The sequence below is a fragment of the Pinus tabuliformis genome, chromosome 9 (assembly GCF_031772625.1).
Source record: "Pinus tabuliformis cultivar Carrire ecotype Pingquan chromosome 9, CPIR1, whole genome shotgun sequence".
In the NCBI taxonomy this organism is placed as follows: Eukaryota; Viridiplantae; Streptophyta; class Pinopsida; order Pinales; family Pinaceae; genus Pinus; species Pinus tabuliformis.
The window spans coordinates 1,921,481,627-1,921,505,021 of record NC_142307.1 but is presented as its reverse complement, the minus strand read 5'-3'; the positions used below and the strand labels follow the sequence as shown (position 1 = coordinate 1,921,505,021).

At 37.2% G+C, this 23,395-nt stretch overlaps 1 protein-coding gene and 1 pseudogene across 2 annotated transcripts in view; both read left to right on the top strand.

Annotated features, from left to right (window-relative positions):
• The window catches only part of LOC149156617 (ubiquitin-conjugating enzyme E2 4-like), a 34,122-nt gene extending 30,917 nt beyond the window's left edge, over window positions 1-3,205 (top strand). The window contains exons 5-6 of the mRNA XM_089444807.1: window positions 2,742-2,870; window positions 2,967-3,205. Of these exons, the coding sequence (XP_089300933.1) occupies window positions 2,742-2,870; window positions 2,967-3,205 (368 nt within the window). The remainder of the gene's footprint in view (window positions 1-2,741; window positions 2,871-2,966) is intronic.
• On the top strand, window positions 555-1,590 carry LOC149156618 (ubiquitin-conjugating enzyme E2 4 pseudogene; annotated as a pseudogene). Its single transcript, XR_016262542.1, has 3 exons — window positions 555-755; window positions 960-1,039; window positions 1,469-1,590. The product of XR_016262542.1 is annotated as a ubiquitin-conjugating enzyme E2 4 pseudogene (transcript).
• Window positions 3,206-23,395: the final 20,190 nt, after the last annotated feature.

The following is a 23,395-nucleotide window of genomic DNA, read 5'->3' as shown; positions in this document are numbered from 1 at the left end:
AAGTGCCTTAGAAGCTTTTGATGGTGCTGGATCCATTTCCACCGTTAAAAACATGATTCAAACACTGCCTCTACAAGATTTTTTGAAATTTTTTTGCCCAAATTCCAGTCACTTTTGGCCATCTTGACAATTTAACTCCATTAAAAACTCCATTAAAAACACATATAGCATAGAAATAGAAGTAGAAAAAATGTAAAGAAAGTAGCTATTAAAAACACATATACTATAGAAATAGAAGCATAGGAAGTAATGTAAAGAAGCTGTTAAAAACACACATACTATATGAACGAAACGTTTTTTTCCTAGATTGGACAGCTCCCTGATTATGACAGTTCCTCTTTTTAACGGCTAAATTTTTATTTTAAAGATAATTATATTTAGTTTTCGACCACAATTTTGATATGTATTCTCACAGTTTGAATCACATTGTGTTCGCATGTCATCGCTTGCGATTCTAACGGCTCGTCTCCTCTTATATTTTTCATTTCTCCCTTGTGTTTATAACATTACCCACGGATAACTTATTATTTATATCCCACCGCTACAGGATTTATTCGGGAGCTCTCAGAAGCTGCTGGGGTGGATTATAGGCTGCACGCGCCAACAATATCTTGAACACCTCGGACGATCAAAGACAGAAAATAAACTAATGAAAGGCACTGTTGGGTATTTGCATTCAATACTTTTTGAATTCAATTGAATACCATGGCCAATGCATCAGGAGCCAAGCGCAGGGATACAGATCTCATGGCTCTGTAAGTTTCAGTGTCAATTTCTTTTGTATTCTTCATGTACTGGGTATCTGTTATGCTTTGGGGTTACTGTCATATCATGGTTTCCCAACTCCTTCTTGATAACATAATGCAAGCGTTATCAATTATTGGGACTTCATAACAATTTTTAGATGATATCATATGAAGTTTGCGCTGGCTAAATTGAAAGTGTCTGTCAATGGGCAGTATGATGAAAGACTTTAAAGTGAAGACTGTAAATGATTCAAACAGTAAGTTCTATGTGGAGTTCAAGGGACCTCCAGACAGTAAGTTAGACTTCCAGTGTTTTTCTTTCTTTCTTTTGGGTCCAAGGGACTCTCTTAGTTACAATTATTCAAAAAGTAATTTGCTAAAGTTTCCTAAAAATAAATTACTCAGTTTTCAAAATAAGAAGATGACCAAACTTATGGACTCCTCTATACAGATCTCAATTTTTTTTTATTTAGATGGTTTAATCCTTCTGGATTCTATTTCTTATCAACAGAACAATTAGAGTTGGCACAGCTCATTTTGTGTATAGGTTATTTACTCAGGCTTTTGTCTCACTTTTCTGGGTTTATCTATGAATGTTGATATTGTTAAATCCTTCGAATCCTGAAATCTCTAACTGAACTTTTCACTTTGTAAGGTTTAGCTTGGTTATTTCCCTGTGATTGTTGGATGCTAAACAGAATTCACTATTGTCATGATCTTAGGTCTTTACCAAGGTGGAGAGTGGACGGTTTATGTGGAATTACCAGCTGATTATCCATACCAACCACCCGCTATATATTTTATGAATCTGATCTACCATCCCAACATTGGCGGTAACATGTAAGTACCCTTTCCAAACTAGCAAAATACTTTACTATTTTATCACTTCATATATCTGATTCTTTGTTTCGGTTTAAAGTTTTGTTCTTCCTAATTTTCTGGTCAAATATTGAAGAAGAGGTTATTGTAGGTGTAAAGGATCTTCTGAGAATTTTTCTGAGATTGTAGATGGTAGAGGTTTCTGTTGGAGTTAGGATTGCTGTTACACCAAAACTTGTAAGTATTAATAAACAGACACATCGCTAGATTTAAGCATATGCCACGAAACACAAAAGAGCGTTGGATCAACACCAGCATTAACAAGAGCACAACAGTTTCCACCAATATTACTTCTTGTTTCTCTTCCCCTGTTTTATCATGAGAAGAACTTTAAGAGATGGTCATTCAACATCAAATGTCACAACGGGCATTCCCAACCAATAGCCAAATGCAGAGGATATTCCCAGACCATTTCTCTGTACTGGATATGCAGGGCATGCATATTTATGTAATGAGAGAGGTCAAATAGTTCTGGATATTCTTCAAATCTGTAATAGACATAAGTTCAGCACTCGACTAATTATCCCTTCAAACATAAGAAACTGAAAATTTTTGGGAGAATCAAAACACGGGTAGTGCTGTGTCACCCTAGTTCTTCTATTTCATCATTTTAAACGTTATAATGGTTGAGATTAATGAAGAAATGTTTTAATGGAGTAATAGTTTAAATTTCAAATCTAATTTTAGATTAGAACATAGCGTGTTTTCTAAGGTGTTCTTTTAACTTTCCTAAATGTGTGTTTCATGTATATGAATGGTAAGACATAGCGTGTTCTGCAGAGGCAATCTTACTGTGAGCTACTCAAAGTTGTTTAACAATAAATTTGATTCATGTATTTTTTACAATAATTTGCTATTATTGTAACTCCCTTTCATTTTCTTGGCACTTCAGAATGGGAAAAATTTGTGTTAACATTCTTGACCAGGACAAATGGTCTTCAGTTATCGGTAAGGAAGAAATAATCAGATTAACCGGACAACTTTTCTTCATTATTTCTTCAAACCGAGTTTGTTTTCGTGATTCATGAGCCTCTGGTTTTTCATCTATGCTTACAGCGATTATTATGCTCAATCTTTTTGTCAATCTATTGATTACTTCTTGTATTGCATTTGCAGATCTGGTGAATATATTTGAAATGTATCTTCCTCAGCTTCTATTAGAACCTAATGCAAATGATCCTCTAAATCGTGAAGCTGGGGCCTTAATGATCCGTGACAAGACGGCCTATGAGGAGAAGGTGAAAGGTAAATTCATCGATCCTTGTCTCACTTTGCATTACAAATATATTCTAAAATGTTTTCTGATACTTTTTATCTGAATTAAAAATGTATGCTATTTAGGTTTCATCATTCATTTCTTTATGTCTATCCGCCTATCTTTATCATTCTCCCCTCTTTGGCTGCGTGTTTTAGACTACTGTCGTCGATACGCGCAGCCAGGAAGTTTTGAGAGGAACTGTATTCGATACAGGAGGCCAATAAGTTTTTCTTCGGAAGAGGACGAGGAAGACAGCGAAGACACTAGTGACACTGCATCTGCCTCTGGTGACGAGGGAATGGCTGGCCCTGCAGACCCATGATATTCTATCTGATCCAGCAGTCATGTAATTTTGGACAACGAAAGATTTTTTTTGGCTTGATATTTCGGGAATTTCGTTCATAGTCATTAAACTGCTACGAAATTCGGACTTCTTTAAATGTTATAAATTTATATTTTCATGTTCTAAGTATTTTTACAAATTTTTAAATTTTAATGTATTTTTTTAATTTTCATGTAATTTCTTTGAAACAAAATTTTTGGTTTCATGAGATATCGTTGAATATGCAGATATAAATCCATTTCCAGTTTAGTATATCGTTTAATATTATTTGAAATTGAAAATTTTCAACAAAAGTGATTCAAATGGATTTTAACATGTTAATTGGAGTAATACAGTGTTTGTAAATGTAATTTGATTGGGTTATTAATGAAAGTTAAATAAGTGGTAAAGAACAACACAAATGTTATAAAAATGAGACAAAGGTTTTTCCAAGAAAAAATTAAATTAAAAATGATTTAAAAGAAAGAAGATATCTAATATTTTTTTATTAGTTAATGTTGAAGGCCAAAATTGTAGTAATCAATTTTTTGTTATAAGTTGTAGATGTCAGAAGATGTCAATTCATGAACATGCTTCAAAACACCCCCAAAAAATATATTTATTTCCCAACTGTCTATCTGTTGGGGGAGTTGGGATTCTCGTTGAGTCCTCATGAGTTTGATGAGTAGTGATAGTTTGATCTTGTTCCTCTTAAATCATATCATCATCAACACCCTCTTCCTCTTGGTCAAAAATAGAAGAAGTCTCGCCCTCCATAAGGAGTCACAAGATTTCCAACTTTTAGATTTAGAAGTTATATTGTGACATTTCTTGTTGGACTTTGATAGAGGACAAGGATTCTGTAAATGGTTGGTTTGAAGACAAGCTTGGCAACGAAATGCAGTATTCTTGTAATCCAGAGATTGGGTCCAACTAGAAAACGTCCCAAGGGGTTTTCTATGCCTTGAAAAACTGAAAAGTGCCATAGGTGGGCAGGCATATTAGGTAGCCAAACCCAGATTTGAAGCTTGGTGATGACTATTGTAGAGGGGTCAAAAATACAGGAACTAGGGGCTTATGAACAAATTGACTTTAGCTTAGAACCAAGGCCCACTAGTTAGGGCCTTCTACTAATCTTCCAATTCAATGGAAAGCATTATAAAAAAAAACATTTTGCATAGGCTGACCTTGCACCTCTTTGTCTAGGTCAAACGAATCCACTTATAAAGATCTATTGATCATGGTCATAAGCCATTGAAGTAACAGATGAGGTCTAACTCAACATAGAGCTGAAGGATGTCCTCCAAATCTGGGTATGGAATTTCAACAGAGGGTACATCTCAAATTTTGAACCTGAAACAACCTAGGAGTTGCGTGAGATTAAGCGGCGTTTTATTGGGTTTGGTTACAAACAACTTCTTTTTAGAGAAATCTTGAGAAGAAGAAGGCTTTCCACTGCTCCTCCACACAAGTGAAGGTCCATGACTACAGTAACATCTTTCTAGATATTGTAAACTAAAAGAGGGAAAGAGTCATCCAGTTGCTTGCCTTTAAAAAGAAAGTGCTACATTCCAAAGGGAACCCCCGATTTGAGCTCCAAAGAAAGCTTGAGATCTTTCACTAAATTTGGAGATCTGACCCACAAAAGCAAGGAGTGTTTGAATAACAACTTTATTGAGATTTGGAAAGAGGTATGGCGAGTTTGGGGCTGAAAGCACATCCCTTTGAGAGAGAAATGTGAAGGAATGCCTGGCCCATCTTCATTGTCAAAAACCCCACCTCTAGAAACAAAACGGTTCATATCCTTAGAAGTGAGTTCTACTAGGATCCTAAATGAGGTTGAGATCTGTATGAAGTTTTGTACCTCCATATAAAAGGATTCTAAGGGTAAAATGCAAGCCCTTCTGTTGGAAGCACAATCTGGCTTCAATATTCTATTCAATGAAGCATTCGTGCTCAGAAAAAGACTTAAAAGAGCGTTAACCTGTAAATATTGGCTAGCATCAAAGGGTAAGGCAGTCAAGTGAAAACCCACTGTGTTCCTTAGGGTTTTCTCTATAGTGTGTTCCAATCTCCCAATTTTTACTATAACTACATATTCTTTTATGTTTGTAATCCAATACAAAATATTTCTATTAATAAAGATAAGTTTTACATTAATAACACATGTCTTCCAAAAAAGGTTGACCTAGGAGTATATATCTCTAACCCAGTAAGACAAAGTAAGCATGAAGACTAAATAAAAAAAGACCTAGAATTTACATCCATTGACATCAATTGGCCAACAATAAAACTAACACCTCCAACTTATACTGAGGAAATTGAAGCACTATAAAAGCAAAGTCACATAGTAAAAAAAACATCCATTAGAACAATAATGGAGAAATTAACCCACGGCCTCCATCCTTTTACTTTAAGAGCTGTAGAATAAAATGAACACCTTCAATAGAACTGTGTAAGAAAATTAAACATGAATTCTACCTTTTTGTAAGAAGAACATAAATTATGGTTATATAATTATATGGTTATGGGGTCTATTGTTAAGTCACTCTTTGATGTGAAGGTCATCAGTTTGAAACTATGTCGGCAAAAATCTATCCATGTTAAGAGCTAATGTGGTGCAAGCCAAGTGCGATCCTCGGGTGATTTTGACAAATTTGATGACCCTGGGTTGTGGTTTCTCAAGCCACAGGTCAATCTTGATGTAATCTTGAATGAACTAAGACCACTTGACAAACAAACAAAAAAATAACACAGACTAAGTGTCACTCTAGATATGAGAACTGGCAAAAGTGGAGATATGTGAGACGGTGGAGAAGCAATAGTTGGTTGATGGAGCTTTATTAATAGGAGGAGGCTCCGTGAGCTCCTCGGAGTTAGAATCAGAAACTATATACTTCTCAACCCTTCACAAACGTATTACTATATCATCCAGTCAGAAATGAACATTCGAGAGAAGTCACTGTCCTACAAATATTTTATAATTTTCCACCTACTTGCCTTTGAGAACCAAACGAAAGAGGGTAGTTTCCTCTTTCTGAAATTCCTAGCGTTGGGAATCCATTTGAGGTCTTCTACACCCACCTCTGAATCAGAGAAGTAACGCCTATCATCAAACTCCCTAGATTCAAAGTGAATGAATTCCTTTCAAACCTCCATAGAGACCAAATCAAAATAGGTCGCAATTGAATTCCAACCAAACAAATGTCTACGTTAAGAAGTAGAGCTACTATCACCTCCTCTATGAATTTCCATTCTCTATCGAGGAGGCATAGTTATGGAGAGAAGTGGATGAAACACATAGACATGGCCAATACAAAGATGAAGTGTACAATGCCCAAAGTTTTGGACCCTCGACCAAAGAAGAAGCACGTCGTCCCTAATTTACCATGATTGAAATCTGTAAACAAGAAATCCCACAGTATAAAAGTGACAGACTATTGACAGAGTAGTAACAAGAGTTTTGGACCCTCAATCAATGCAATAGTAGTACCTATATTTTTGGACCCTCGTCCAAAGAAGAAGCACGTCGTCCCCAATACGCCTCAAATGGAACCCCTAGACAAGAAATTGTAAGTTATAAAAACCACAGAGTACAGACTGACACCTTTGCAAACCCACCAGGAATCAGTTCCTTGGAGTGTCAAGGTGGGAAGAAATAAGACCAATTTGAAGACTGACACCGTCGCAGTGTTGTGAAAGAATAGAATAAATAACATTGACCCACTTCTATACTGCAAAAGGCTATGAAAGGGTTGTGAACATAATCCAACTTTCCCTTATAATAGTGACGAGTCCTCAATTTTCAAAAGGATGGATGCACGTGACCCCAACATGCAAGGTAGACCATGATAAAGAAACATAAGCAGCAAGGTGAGGAGTTCTTCTCCCCACCACCCAAATCATGTCGTACCTTCACCACCCTGTGTTTAATCCTAAGCATTTATGAGGAGAATACATAAGAGAATGACACAAGTGGTAAAACAATTTTCATGCCTCAGTAGGACTAGGAAAGGACAAGTATTGATCATGGCACATATCTTGAGAAAAACAATTATTGCCTCGTGTATACATCCATTAAGCTTTACTCCCGGTGAACAGAACCTCATTTCGTACCGAGATCCCAATGATATCATTGGCAGGAACAAAATGAATGATATTGTTCTTAATCCAATTCTATGCTATAGTCTGTTGGTTTAGGGATGGGATTTGGTCGTTACCAATGCCTACAACTAACCCAATTCTTGTGTTAGCAAAAGCTTGAAGAATTGTAGGATCTTCTCTACATAGTTTCACATTTGGGAATTCACATTTCGCAAATTAAAATCATTAAATAAATATCTTAGAACAATTTTTTAATTATCTTCACACCCATTTATGCAAGAGCTAAGATACCATGTGGGAAGAAATGGGTTATACACACTTCTACGGGTGCTAAGATAGCATGTGGAACAGAATGAGCTATGTAATAATGATGACATTGTACACAGAAATCATTATAATTATGAGTCACCTTTATCATGAAGTATAATGATGGAGGCACCTTTACCACACTTTGGACAATTAACCTCCAAGCATGAAGTATTGAACTTGAAAGTTCTATGTACAAGAATTACAACCAATAAAATGAAATACCAATCATATATCTACTTAGTGAGTTGATACAGATTGACATTTCTCCTTTTAACACAGAATGTGATGGTTTCATTTTCAAACATTTTTCAATGATCAAGGACTTTAATATGACCTTACAAGAAAAGCAACACCACACCTTACAAGAAGATGACAAAAAGATATGTGAATTTAAACAAGATGGCACACATTTTTTGATTTTCATTATTTAATTAATGTAATGAGGATCCAAACTTCAAGTATCTACCAATATGCAAAATCAGCATTCTGTGACCGTAATACAAGTGCAATTGCAATTAAGAAATATATCTTCTTAGAGAATATTTAATCTTGAATCATCATCCAAAATAACACTTACATCTTGGACCTGGTCCCTAACCAACTGTAGAATATGCAGTCTCCATGCTACAGAATTTTTTTGTGTTACATAAAACCTCAGAAGCACTTAGTGGAATGCAAGCACTTTCTAAAGTGTTACTATCTGAAGAAGCCACTGCATTAAATATCAGTTTAAAATCAACATCCAGAACCCAACTACACCACTTGTGAAGTGTTGGGAACCTTCTTGCAAATTTCATCATAGGCACTCTTAGGATCCAGTCACCAGTTTCAGAGTTTCTGCAGCACCTGGTGCAGGTAAACGAGGACCTTGTGGAGTATCACCTGCATCATTTGAACCTTTTGGAATACCCTTTCCAAAGACATTGAGAATCTTCATTCGATGCACTCTTTAACTGCATCATTAATTAAAGTAAAAATTTTCATGAGAACATATATATTCTATATCAACAACAGAAATAAAAAGTCTATCACAAAACTTTCTGAGCACATGAATGAAGCCTGACATGAATAGACCCACAATATTGCTTACAAAAAACTCATATTCAACTTCACTATTGAAATAAAAACATTTTTGAACAAAACACTATGCATCACAATTTGCACAATTTGTGAAGTATAATTTCAACCAACTGAAATTGATCCTTTGCAATTTTCTTATTAGGTCACAGGTATGGAGTTTAACTTCCTCGAAGAGTTATAAACTTATGTTCCTGAATCATGATTCTCGATTCAACTGTTAGTAGCATAAATGATGCAGGAGCATCTGGCTGGACAAAGACAAAATAAAGGCAGAATGGTCTCTGAAGGGAACGAAGGAGTAAATTCACTGGAATGATAATGTGGTTGTTTTTTGTTTGTCTTTTATTTAATTAAGCTGTAAGAGTCAAGTAACTGAACAGTAATTAGGAACAGTAGGAATGTTAATTATTTAGGATTAGGATTTTAAGACAGTCAATTTTGTCCTTATGTTAATGACTAACGACAAAGAAACAGTTCAGAACAAAAACTTATGTAACTAATCAAAACATAACCGACATCAGTTGGAAAGAAACTGCCAACCATCTAACAATGGTTAAAAAGGGGGACAAAACATCATAGTCTTCTTCTTCAATATTCTGGGTAATAAAGGAATTGAACTTTACAAAAAAATTATTCTGTGTATTCTAACCTCTACAACGTCCCTAAACAGTTGAATCGATATACAGTAAAGCATTCAGTTTTCTTTTATGAACAATATATAGTTTCTGTGCGTGATAAATTTACAGGTGTGTGGTTACATGCAAACAAAAACCACGTTGGTCCAGGAGAGAGAATTAATTCTGGACAGCACACGGATGAACCCCAGGACGAGGAACGAAAAGACTACCTCCAGTTCACGAGCAGACCCATAAGCAGAAACAACAAGATCGGTCGAAAACTTAATTTACAGACGGGAAATTAAACTCAGACACTGTCAGGTATGAATCCCCGACGAGTATTCACAATTTTTTGCATCTAAATTCATACATAATGAAACAAAAGAAAGTCACTATACATTCATTCTATAGACATATCAGTTGAAACAAAATCATTCCATAGTTACAGTTGTCGTGCTAAGAAAATAAATTCCTTGGTAAAATTCAGACAAGGCATCATATGGGTTTGGAAACCCTCGACACCACTACAGAAGCCAGACAGTGAAACAATAACTGTAAAACCAACAACCGAGACTGTCACCAACGGAGGCACAACAAGCCATCAACACATCCATTTGAGAAAAGAACAAACAACAGTGACCAGAACAGAGGAGTGTTGCTACCCATGACAAACTGAGATAACCAAGCTACCGGGTGTGGAATTTCATTGAATAGCCAACCAAGTCGCCGGGCTCCAATCCTTCCAAGGAACCAGACCCTGCAATCACCAGAACAGAGTCATAAAAATAGGGGAGAGCACGCAAGGAGAAACAAATGTATAACAGGAGATAACAAAACAAAACCACAAAACGCTTACCTGGCGTTGGCGAGCCGTGGCCAGAATAACTACACCAGAATACCCTGCTCACAAAGGAGCCGAGAACGTTAGTTAGCTGAGTAAGGGAAAAGCACATACTGATAGCATAGAATCAGAGAATTTACCTGGTGGACTGACGAAGGCGTCGGAGGGAGTTGACATCATAACCTGCCACGAACGAGAAAGGATGACCAGGAACCTGAGAACGAACATCTGGAGCAGTCTAGTCGGCAGTCGAATGCAGTGACAAATAGAGAGAAACCATAAACATTCACATAGTTATTTACAGAAGTGAAAAAACGCAAATGCAGACCATGGATAACCAGTAAAATGCCGGAGACAAGAAACAGAACGAGGAAGACCAGGCCTTACCGAACCAACATTGTAAACAGACTAGTTCCGAATCGAAGGACGAGCAGCGAAAACCCCAGGTCGAAACCTCCAGAAGACATCGAATACGCAGAGCTTACAAAACCTAACGAAGGCACAGACCAAATGACCACAACGAGGGTTTGATCGCTCATACCTAGGCAGAACGAGAAGTTCAAGGGAGGATAGTTGGCAATTAACGGGAGACGGAGGTACCAATCACCAGTGCCAGTACAGGGAATAATTGAAGCGACCATAAATCCAATTGCCGGCGAATCAACTTGTATACCAAATAATCTGCAGTTCATTATTGCAAGTTGCCACGTAATTCCCGCGTAGGTATTCGGAGTGAGCGGTCACGTGGGCTGAGCTCATCAAGTGGTATCAGAGCAGGTTGTTGAAGAAATCAGGATATGGAGGTTCAAAGACGAGGACGTGGAAGAGGTGTGCGCAGGGCAGCAGATGAGGGCTTGAGGGGAGAATTAAGGGCCCTTACTGCTCGTTTAGAAGCAGTGGAGGCAGGTAGGAGAAGAGACCCAGAACTTGGAGATGACAGCGAAGAGGAGGCAGTAACTGCTACAGACGGATCAGATGAAGAGACCCCAGAATTAAGACTGTTGAGGTCGGTATTGCTAGCCAGCAGCAAACCCAAACCTGAGATTCCTAACTATGATGGCAGTCTGTCCGCAGATGTTTTGCTGGACTGGGTAAGTGAGTTAGATAAGTATTTTGAAAATGAAGAGATTAGTGAGGACAAAAGAGTCAGATTTGCTGCAACCAAGTTAAAGGGACACACCGCTTTGTGGTGGGATAGTGTCCAAGCGGACAGGAGAAGAATGAACAAGCTACCGATAAGGAAGTGGCCAAGGATGGTGGCAAAACTGAAAGGCAGATTTCTGCCTAAAGATTATCAGGTCGAGCTTTACCGACGGGTGCAGAATTTAAGACAGAAGGGTATGACCGTAAAGGAATATACAGAGGATTTTTATCGAGTAAACCTGAGGGCTGGTTATATTGATGATACTCCAGAGAAGACAACGAGATATGTGAATGGTTTGAGGATGGAAATACTGGATGAGATCAGTGTTCTCTCTCCGTGGAATATAGAAGACGCCTTTCAGAGTGCTGTAAAGGCTGAGGAAAAGATTAATAGAAAGCAGAATAACATGAGAGGGCGAGGAAATGGCAGAGGACGAGGAAAGTCCTATGGCAGAGGAAGAACTTCCACTAACAGCGAGGAAGGCAATAGCTCCAGAGCTTCAGGAATAGCAGAGAAGGGGGATAGCACGAGAGGAGGACGACCATATCAGCGAGGAAGAGGAAATGGTCGAGGAAGGGGAGCCAATGCCCAGTGCTACAGGTGCCACAAGTGGGGGCACAGATCCTATGAATGCTTGGAAGCTGAGCATGCTGGCTAGAGGGGAACATTTGTTGCACAGCCTGCGGAAGCTGAAGCACCACCTCAGGAGGTGGAAAATGTGGCGGAAGCAAGAGAGGTGTTGGTTTTAAATAAAGTATTGTTGAAGCCAGCCAAGGAGACGGCTGAGCAAACACAACGAAAAGCACTGTTCCGAACAGTTTGCAAATCACATGGAAAGTGCTGTAAATTGATCATAGATAGTGGGAGTACAGACAATCTGGTTGCCACCGAGATGGTGGAGAAGCTGGGATTGAAGCAACTTAAGCATCCCACACCTTACAAGGTGTCGTGGCTGCAGAAAGGCCACCAACTATTAGTTGATGAACAGTGCGAGGTCGAATTTCACATTGGCAAGTACCAGGATAAGGTAGTCTGCGATATCATGCCAATGGATGTGTGCCATATACTGCTGGGAAGACCGTGGCAGTATGATCGGAAGGTGATGCACGATGGAAAGACGAATTTCTATAAATTTGTGAAAGATGGCATCAAGCATACACTTGTACCCATCAAAGAAGAGGATACAACAGAAACAAGTGGAACAAAGGCATTATTGGTTGGAGGAAAGCAGTTTATTAAACAGATTGAGGAAAACGAAGTGAATTATGCGGTCGTGAGGAAAACTAAGACTGTCTTGCTGAACACAAAAATGTCTGAATTTCCTACAGAGATACAGAAGATGCTAGAAGAATTTAAGGACATTGTAGTGGATGACTTACCGGACAAGTTGCCTCCTAAAAGGAGCATCAGCCATCATATCGATTTCATACCCAGAGCAAGCCTAGCAAATAAAGCAGTGTATCGAATGAGCCCAAAAGATAATGAAGAGATTCGTAAACAGGTACAAGAGCTATTGGATAAGGGGCTGATCAGAGATAGCTTGAGCCCTTGTGCGGTAACAACAATACTCGCACCTAAGAAGGGTGGAGAATGGCGGATGTGTATGGATTCGCGAGCTATTAATAAAATCACCATTCGGTACAGGTTTCCCTTACCCAGAATGGACGATATGATGGATTGTCTCAGCGGGCAGCTTATTTCACGAAGATTGATTTGAAGAGTGGATATCATCAGATCAGGATCAGAGAGGGAGATGAGTGGAAAACAACCTTCAAAACCAATGAAGGGCTGTACGAGTGGCTAGTCATGTCGTTCGGTTTGAGCAACGCTCCTAGTACTTTTATGAGGTTGATGAATGAGATGTTAAAAGAATTTATTGGCAAGTTTGTGATAGTCTATCTCGACGATATTTTGATTTTCAACAGAACGAAGGGAGAGCAACTTCAACATGTTTGAAGAGCGCTAGAGAAGTTGCAGCAGAACAAACTGCTAATAAACTTTAAAAAATGCACTTTCCTGCAGAAGGAACTGGTTTATTTGGGGTTTGTAGTCGCAGAAATGAATTGAAGATGGATCCAGAAAAGATCGCAGCAATCATCAACTAGCCGTCACCAAAGAGCTTGTTTGAGGTACGTAGCTTTCAAGGATTGGTGAGTTTTTATCGAAAGTTTATTAGAAATTTCAGTGAAATCTGCGCACCAATGCTAGACACCATCAAAAAGGCCAGTCAACCTTTTTGTTGGACCCGAGCAGTGGAAGACAGCTTTCAGCTTTTGAAGCGGAAGATTACAGAGAGGCCAATTTTAAGGCTGCCAGATTTTAACAAGCTTTTCCAGGTACGATGTGATGCAAGTGGGACAGCTATTGGCGCTGTGCTCAGTCAGGAAGATAGACCAGTGGCATTCTTTAGTGAGAAATTGAACGAAAGCAGGCAGAAATACTCCTCATATGACAAGGAATTTTATGCCGTGGTCCAAGCTTTAAAGCATTGGAGACACTACCTGCTGGGCAACGAGTTTGTATTATTTTCTGATAATTCAGCGCTGCAATATGTAATGCAACAACACAAATTAAACCATAAACACGCCAAATGGGTAGAATATCTGCAGAGTTTCACTTTCGTGCTAAAACACATCAGTGGGCAAGCCAATAAAGTGGCAGATGCCTTGAGCAGAAGAGCTTTGCTCTTACAGGAAAGTACAATACAGGTGATGGGATTTGAACATCTAAAAGATTTGTATCAGACTGACACGGACTTCAAGGAAGCCTTTGAAGCCTGCCAAAATTCTGTGCTGAGAAATACAAGTCCATGGTTGGACTACAATTTGCAGGAAGGACTATTATTCAGAGGTGGACAGTTGTGTATCCCAGACTGTTCGATGAGGGAAAATATCATACGGGAGAAACATAGCGGGGGTCTAGCCGGTCATTTCGGCATAGACAAAACTTTGGAGCAGCTCGGACACTTTTATTACTGGCCTAGAATGCGCAGGGATGTACAACGGTATGTGAACCGGTGTAAAGTATGCCAGCTAGCAAAGGGACATAGCCAAAATACTGGACTTTACACACCACTACCTGTTCCAAGCAGGCCATGGGACTCAGTCAGCATTGACTTTGTCTTGGGACTACCTAGAACGCAGCGAGGGTACGATTCAGTGATGGTGGTGGTAGATAGGTTTTCAAAAATGGTGCATTTTGTCCCTTGTCGAAAAACTAGCGATGCCACGTATGTAGCTCACCTGTTTTTCATAGAGATTGTTAGATTACATGGCCTACCCAGATCTATTGTTTCTGACAGGGATGTAAAATTCATAGGACACTTTTGGCGTACCCTATGGAAAAAGTTGGGCACGCAATTGAATTTCAGCTCTGCGTATCATCCGCAGATTGATGGACAAACGGAAGTAGTGAATAGGAGTTTGGGAAATTTGTTACAGAGTTTGATTGGGGAAAATTCACGGTTATGGGATCGTGCTCTCGCTCAGGCGGAATTCGCTTATAACGATTCGCCAAATCATAGCATCGGACAAAGCCCATTTCAAATCTTGTACGACATGCATCCTTGGGGGATACATGAACTACGAGATTTAGGGAAATTGGAGCGGAGAAGTGCGGATTGAGAAGATTTTTCCGAAGCGATGAGTGAACTACACGAACGGGTAAAATTAAAGTTGCAGGACAACGTGCAGAAATATAAGCAGCAAGCAGATTCAAGGCGGAGGGAAGTCCAATTTGATGTTGGAGACGAGGTCCTTGCACACTTGCGCAAAGAACGATTTCCTAAGGGCACATATAATAAGTTGAAATTTAAAAAGATTGGTCCCTGCAAGATTTTGCGTAAGTTCTCAGCCAACGCTTATGAAATTCAGCTGCCACCTGACATACGCATATCACCTATTTTCAATGTGGCGAACCTGTTTCCCTATACTGCCCACACAGAGGACGACACTGTGATAAGGCCAGAACGGGACACCCAAGTTGAGGACAGTTCTTGGATGAGGCATATGCCTTTGGTTCAACCCCATGAGATTGAGGGGATTCTCGATACCTAGGTAGCCAAGAAGACACGCAGGAAGGAATATCTGCGATATCTCGTCAAGTGGAAAAACCGTCCAATTGAGGACAGTTCGTGGCTCGACGCGACGCAGATACAGAAGGCTGGCTATTCTGTGGAGGAGCTCATGGAACGGAGCCATGATTTTCTCTTACCCCGGGAGCCTGATGCAGGAGCATCTGGCTGACAGGACAAAGACAAAATAAAGGCGGAATGGTCTCTGAAGGGAACGAAGGAGTAAATTCACTGGAATGATAATGTGGTTGTTTTTTGTTTGTCTTTTATTTAATTAAGTTGTAAGAGTCAAGTAACTGAACAGTAATTAGGAACAGTAGGAATGTTAATTATTTAGGATTAGGATTTTAAGACAGTCAATTTTGTCCTTATGTTAATGACTAACGACAAAGAAACAGTTCGGAACAAAAACTGATGTAACTAATCAAAACATAACCGACAACAGTTTGAAAGAAACTGCCAACCATCTAACAGTGGTTAAAAAGGGGGACAAAACATCATAGTCTTCTTCTTCAATATTCTGGGTAATAAAGGAATTGAACTTTACAAAAAAAATATTATGTGTATTCTATCCTCTACAACGTCCCTAAATAGTTGAATCGATATACAATAAAGCATTCAGTTTTCTTTTATGAACAATATATAGTTTCTGTGCGTGATAAATTTACAGGTGTGTGGTTACATGCAAACAAAAACCACGTTGGTCCAGGAGAGAGAATTAATTTTGGACAGCACATGGATGAACCCCAGGACGAGGAAAAAAAAGACTACCTCCAGTTCACGAGCAGACCCATAAGCAGAAACAACAAGATCGATCGAAAACTTAATTTACAGATGGGAAATTAAACTCAGACACTGTCAGGTATGAATCCCCGACGAGTATTCACAATTTTTTGCATCTAAATTCATACATAAGGAAACAAAAGAAAATCACTGCACATTCATTCTATAGACATATCAGTCGAAACAGAATCATTCAATAGTTACAGTTGTCGTGCTAAGAAAATAAATTCCTTGGTAAAATTCGGACAAGATATCATATGGGTTTGGAAACCCTCGACACCACTACAGAAGCCACAGTGAAACAATAACTGTAAAACCAACAGCCGAGACTGTCACCGACGGAGGCACAACAAGCCATCGACACATCCATTTGAGAAAAGAACAAACAACAGTGACCAGAACAGAGGAGTGTTGCTACCCATGACAAACTGAGATAACCGAGCTACCGGGTGTGGAATTTCATTGAATAGCCAACCAAGTCACCGGGCTCCAATCCTTCCAAGGAACCAGACCCTACAATCACCAGAACAAAGTCATAAAAACAAGGGAGAGCACGCAAGGAGAAACAAATGTATAACAGGAGATAACAAAACAAAACCACAAAACGCTTACCTGGCGTTGGCGAGCCGTGGCCAGAATAACTACACCAGAATACCCTCCTCATAAAGGAGCCGAGAACATTAGTTAGCTGAGTAAGGGAAAAGCACATACTGATAGCATAGAATCAGAGAATTTACCTGGTGGACTGTCAAAGGCGCCGGAGGGAGTTGACATCATAACCTGCGACGAACGAGAAAGGATGACCAGGAACCTGAGAATGAACATCTGGAGCAGTCTAGTTGGCAGTCGAATGCAGTGACAAATAGAGAGAAACCATAAACATTCACACAGTTATTTATAGAAGTGAAAAAACGCAAACGCAGACCATGGATAACTAGTAAAACGCCGGAGACAAGAAACAGAACAAGGAAGACCAGGCCTTACCGAACCAACATTGTAAACAGACTAGTTCCGAATCGAAGGACGAGCAGCAAAAACCCCAGGTCGAAACCTCCAGAAGACATCGAATACGCAGAGCTTACAGAACCCAACGAAGGCACAGACCAAATGACCACAGCGAGGGTTTGATCGCTCATACCTAGGCGGAACGAGAAGTCCAAGGGAGGACAGTTGGCAGTTAACGGGAGACGGAGGTACCAATCACCGGTGCCAGTACAGGGAATAATTGAAGTGACCATAAATCCAATTGCCGGCGAATCAACTTGTATACCAAATAATCTGCAGTTCATTATTGCAAGTTGCCACGTAATTCCCGCGTAGGTATTCGGAGTGAGCGGTCACGTGGGTTGAGCTCATCAATATTTTTTTTTATTTAAGGCACTATGTGAAACATTACCTTCTTCCAAAGAAAGCATAATAGCCCTAGTTTCAATATTAACAGCATGCCTACTTCGACCAGAGGGAGATAAGGATCGAATAGTTGTATCCATATGTAATACATAAGTCACAGTCCAAACATGACAAAATTTTTAATGATCCACCACAAACTTTTGCAGAAAAACCAAATATTAGCAATATAAAATAAGTAAATAGTTGCCCGAGGCTTACCTCGGAGATGATCATCATTTGGCTCATTACATTGCTTTAGGAAGCCTTGTAGGTTTATAAACGTTGTTGATAAGGCACAAGTGGCTCTTCCTTTGACTGAGCAAGAAATTTTCCCCAATTAGAATCCATGGGTGGCATTTGTTGAGTAGCTTTACTGTCACCTCCGTGGGAATTTCCTCTCTTGCTTGTATCCACCAAATATTGGGGAAGGGATGGATCGACGGATGAAAATGTCGATAAAGCGATTGGCATGGGGGAATATGCAGGAAATGTAAGGAGTCCTGACCCCAAGGAAAGACATTGATGACCATTCATACTGGAAATTACTCTGTTATTTTCTGTATTAATTGACTCAGTTGCTCCCGATGATGATGTTGTGGGCATATTTCTTAATTTTAATTCAAACAGCCTGTTGATGTCAGGAATTGATGAAACCTGATATCCCATACTACCTAATGAATAATTGATTTCATTATTATGATGCAGCTCTAGAGCAACAGGCTTAGAAACTCCTTTCTTTGTGCCTGGGAACTCTGTTTCAGCATTGTCATTGAATATAATGTGTTTCTTTGAGGAATCTCTATTGACACAATCATGATTAGGAGAGTTAATATTCTCAGCTTATTGTCTCTTTTGAGAGAATATTTCTTCTCTACAAGAATTATCACTGCCTTTCTCCGAAGTCAACATCAATGCTGAATCTGCTTCTTATCTTGTGTAGCTTAATGATTCCTTTTCTTACCTGATATTGAATAATCACTGCAGTGTAGCTACATATTGCCTTCATTGCTCACAAGTCGGTGTCCTTCACCATTTGACATAAATGGAGTTTGAAGAATAGGTATGCAATTAAGGCTCTCCTTTGATGTCTTAAAAGTTGTAGGTCGTTGGCTCTCCTTTGGTGTGTTAAAGTTTGTAAGTTGTTGGCTTGTGCTGCCAGCAGGAGTTGACATTCCTAATTCAGAAACATTATTCTGTAATGTAAACGTATTTTCCTGCGAGGTACTTCCATAAAGAAAAGCACTGAATGTACATGTCAAAGGTTGTCTTGGGACACATGCACTGGGTATGTTTCGAGATGATTGTAGATTATCTGCCATATTTGTTGAGATACAATCTACAGAATTTATGATCTGAGAAGACACATGTTCATGAAAATTTGATGCCGCATATCATTCCCTTCAGAAATTGAGGTCTTAGTCCTAGCTGGTGTGACAAAGGTCTTATGATAATCAAATTCTGACAGCTTATGTGCCAATGGCTTCATGCTCTCAGGCTTGGCCAGAGAGAGTGAAAGCAAGTTTTCATTATGAGGCTCCACACCTTCCTTCCTCAGTTCGGGCACAATTCTTCTGTGGGAATTCTTTGAGGATGACAGTGCTAACTGATTTGGTTTCATTGGATGATATCGATAATATTTCAAACCCTTTGGAACACCCACTTTTTTATGGCTCTTTGAAGTAATAACTGGTTCCGATATTGTAGCTGAAACGTGTTCGATTTTTGCGATGGTGTTGGTCTTGGTGAAAGCACAAACCTCTGGTCGTAACCGTCAGATCACCATCCCATCCTCAATATCTAACACGTTTGAAAAGCAGCCCATAACACGTTTGAAAAGCAGCCCATAGGATCAGCGCATAGGATGAGGGTGTTGTTTTTAGTGCGATTTTTTAGAAATTCTGGTGACAAATTCTGGTAGAAAAAATTGAGGTTAACTCTTGATTTGTATTATTTAAAATGGTTTTTTAACTACATATTTGGATTTAGCACCCTGAAAAACATCTAGGACGCTTTGATTGTGCAAAAATTACCTATCAATCTTGCGATTTGAATAAATTGCTGTCGAATTTTAGAAAAATTCGACTAAAAAAACCACCAAAAAAACCTCAAAAAATCTCACTAAAAACAACTGCTATAATAATAAGTCACGGTGCAAAACACCGTAGATAAAATATAATGTAATATCACTTTTCACTTTTTAACTCTATCATCACATATCATCACAAACATTGGTCTTTGTCATATCTTTTTTTAATTTCGAAACAAAGACTTGGTTCCATATTTATTGAAGTTAAAATGAATTTATAATTGTTCTTTAAATTTAATGGAAAAAAATCGTTATGATTTTGTTTTTATAAATGTAGTGTAATCTAACTCTTTTAAATATAATATCACTTTTCACTTTTTAACTCTATCATCACATATCATCACAAACATTGGTCTTTGTCATATCTTTTTTTAATTTCGAAACAAAGACTTGGTTCCATATTTATTGAAGTTAAAATGAATTTATAATTGTTCTTTAAATTTAATGGAAAAAAATCGTTATGATTTTGTTTTTATAAATGTAGTGTAATCTAACTCTTTTAAATACTTTAATATATTTATGAAAATGATACTTAAATATACTCACTTAAATTTACATAAAATTAATTTAAATTTATGCAAACTTATTATTTGAGTTTTCAAAACCATTTTTCTTGGTCCTTCTTCTTAAAAGTGTAATATGAAAAGTCGTTCCTTGAATAGAAACTAATAAGTTCTCCTTTAAAAGTATCATCTTACATGAACTCGCATAAAATTAGCAATAATTTAAAATATTAAATAAAAATTTTAAATTAAATAATTATTTATGTATTAGCAAAGTCTTTAATGTTGGTTGAAAACCATTTTTCCCTTTATAAAAATATTCTTTATTTACTATTAAAACAATTTTAATTTTATCATTTAGTTTTTAGTTTTACACTTGGTTCCATTAATATATGTAATACATATATTTATTTATGTAATTTATAAAAAACTATGTTTAGTTTCTTTTTATTTGTTTTGATAATGGTAAAATAAGATTAAAAAAGTTATAAATAATGTTGCTTATGTTATTTTTTTCTTACCTAAGTCGTATGCTAATTTTTATATAAAATAAATTATTATTAAATAAATGCATATGAAAAATATTTACTGAGTATGAGTTTTAAAAATATAAATATAAATGTATTATGAGAATATCATTAATAAAAAGGCCCATGGGACTTTTGATTGACGGTGAATGGGTGTAATGTTAAGGTCACTAGTTCAAATCTCTCGTGGGTACTTACCTACCAAAAAAAATATCATTAAAAATTAATTAGTTTTTAATAATATGACTTGTATATTTTTATGTTATGTTTTACTATTTGAAAATTAATAAAAAGTTATTTCATATATTTTTTAATGATCTTTTAAATTACAATATTATTTATTGATTATAATTACACAAAGTGTAATATATCTTATTTTAATAAGGAAAATGAGACTTTTATGTCTCTTGCTATACAAAATCTATGTGGTGGCAATGTCACTTCCTTCGTATTTTTTGCATGTAGTTTACATGCAGAAGATACATCTATACAAAAGAGCAAAAGGAGTGATATTGCCACCACATGGTTCTTGTTTAAAACTCATGTTTATGTTTTAAAATGGTAGTGATGTTGAAAAAGTAATAGAAAGAAAAATATACTAAATGAAAAATAAAAAGCCATTTAAAGATTTAATAACATATACGTCCAATAGTATATATTATCTTATAATAAATATCATATATATTATATAAAAAATAATTATGATATATCTCTTTTACAAGGGATAATGCATATATTATAGTCTCTATAACCATCTATATATATTGAGCTAGTTATTGAATTAGTAAAGTAGACCAAATGGTATGTGCTCCAATTAATATATCCTCTTGTGTGGAATGCTCCACTTCCTTTCTTGCATGCCTCATCTTCTACCTCACATATTATTCCTATGAAACCCCCATTGACACTTATGTGGTTATGGCAACTACTTCAACCACCATAACCTTTGTTTCCTATTTAGAATATACAATCTTCTTTAAAAATTATTGATGCTACCTAAGGATTGTCTCCATTAATGATTCAACCATACATATATCTTTCAATTCTGAAAAATTAGCATCACTATATAACAAAGACAATATCCAATATTTCTTAGACAAAACCTTCCTAGAAAATACTTTTCACACCATAGAATCTATTTGAATATGTAACTCATCACCAAAATAACTCATCAAATCCTTTTTTACTTTCCTTCCTAGTTCATATGGCACTATTTTTTTAGGATGTTCACTAACTTTGTTGCAAATTTCTATTCTCATTATTTTTTTAATAAATTCATGAGGTCATCTTATGATATATATATATATATATATATATATATATATATATATAAAACAATGGTCAATACCTGGATTAGAGAAATTTTGAGGTTTAAAATGGACCTCCTAAGGAATATTATAAAATAACAGTGGAAATAATAAATAAGATTAGATTGTATCATCAAATTTTAGAGGAAAAAAAGAAAAAACTACTTTTTCAACTCTTATTTTCAACTTATATCTCTACGGTTTTACTCAAAATTTCAAGTGGGGGGCACCTCGTTGGATGCTAATTTAATTCCTCGTTCATGGAGTACCCATGTTGCATACTTTCGATGGACACTGCTACACGAAGAATGAGAAATACATGAAATAATGTGATTGCAATTATGTTTTTCTTGTATTTCTTATTTTTCGTGTAGCAGGGTTCATCAAAAGTATGCAACATGGGTACTCCTTGGATGAGGAATTAAATTTTGTTGGTGAAAATAATAAAAGGGGGTGAATCAATATTTTAAACTTCAAACCTTCAAATTTTATATTCTGAAATATGTACGCTATTGTTAGTGAAGCAAATTTCTTATGTACGCTATTTTAGAGAAAGAAACCTGCATGTATCCAGTTTACTGATTTTTCATGTATTCTATCGAATGATTATCTTTAATCATTGTATCAGTAAATTAATTAATTTTTAGTATTCAGTAAAGAACATAAAGAAATCACAACAACAAGCATAGGACACCAGGATGTTTAGGTGGAAATCCAATGTGGGAGAAAACCATCGTTGTTATTGTCTTTGTCTTCTTTCCTATGATATAAAGAAAAACTTCATTACATTTGTACAGATGCAAACTCTTATCAGTATGCAGGAATCCACCCCCAGGAAGCTACAACCTCCACTTGTTCTCCAACTCCTACTGGAAGGGAGCACCTGCCCCCTGCACAAATTTACTAGCTACCATTGGAAGGAAGCTCTAACTACTTCACTGAAGGCGCCAACCCTCAACACCCTTTTGTGGACATAATTTCACAATATTTCATATTGGTTCCACTTGACTCGAAACATCAAACTTGTAGGTCACTTTTCATCATATTTTCATACTGGACCCACACCTATCATTAAGCTCAATCCCAAACTGAATACTAATTATGAAAGACAATCATTGAACCAACTGAATCGGTGTACCATCAACAAACCCATCATTGAATCTTAATCAACCAAAACTAATCCATAACATATATAAGATATTAGATCATACCAATGCATAACTATTCATCAATATACCAAACCATACATTTTTCATTATCACAAAAACAAGGTGTTATTCCTACAAACCCTGATCAGACATATATTAGAATGTATATGCCACTGCTATGAAGTATTCCTGTGTATGTATGTGATTCCTCTGTACCAAACCTACATACAGATCTCAAATCATTGACTATTGAATCATGAATCATTGTAACATTGAACCA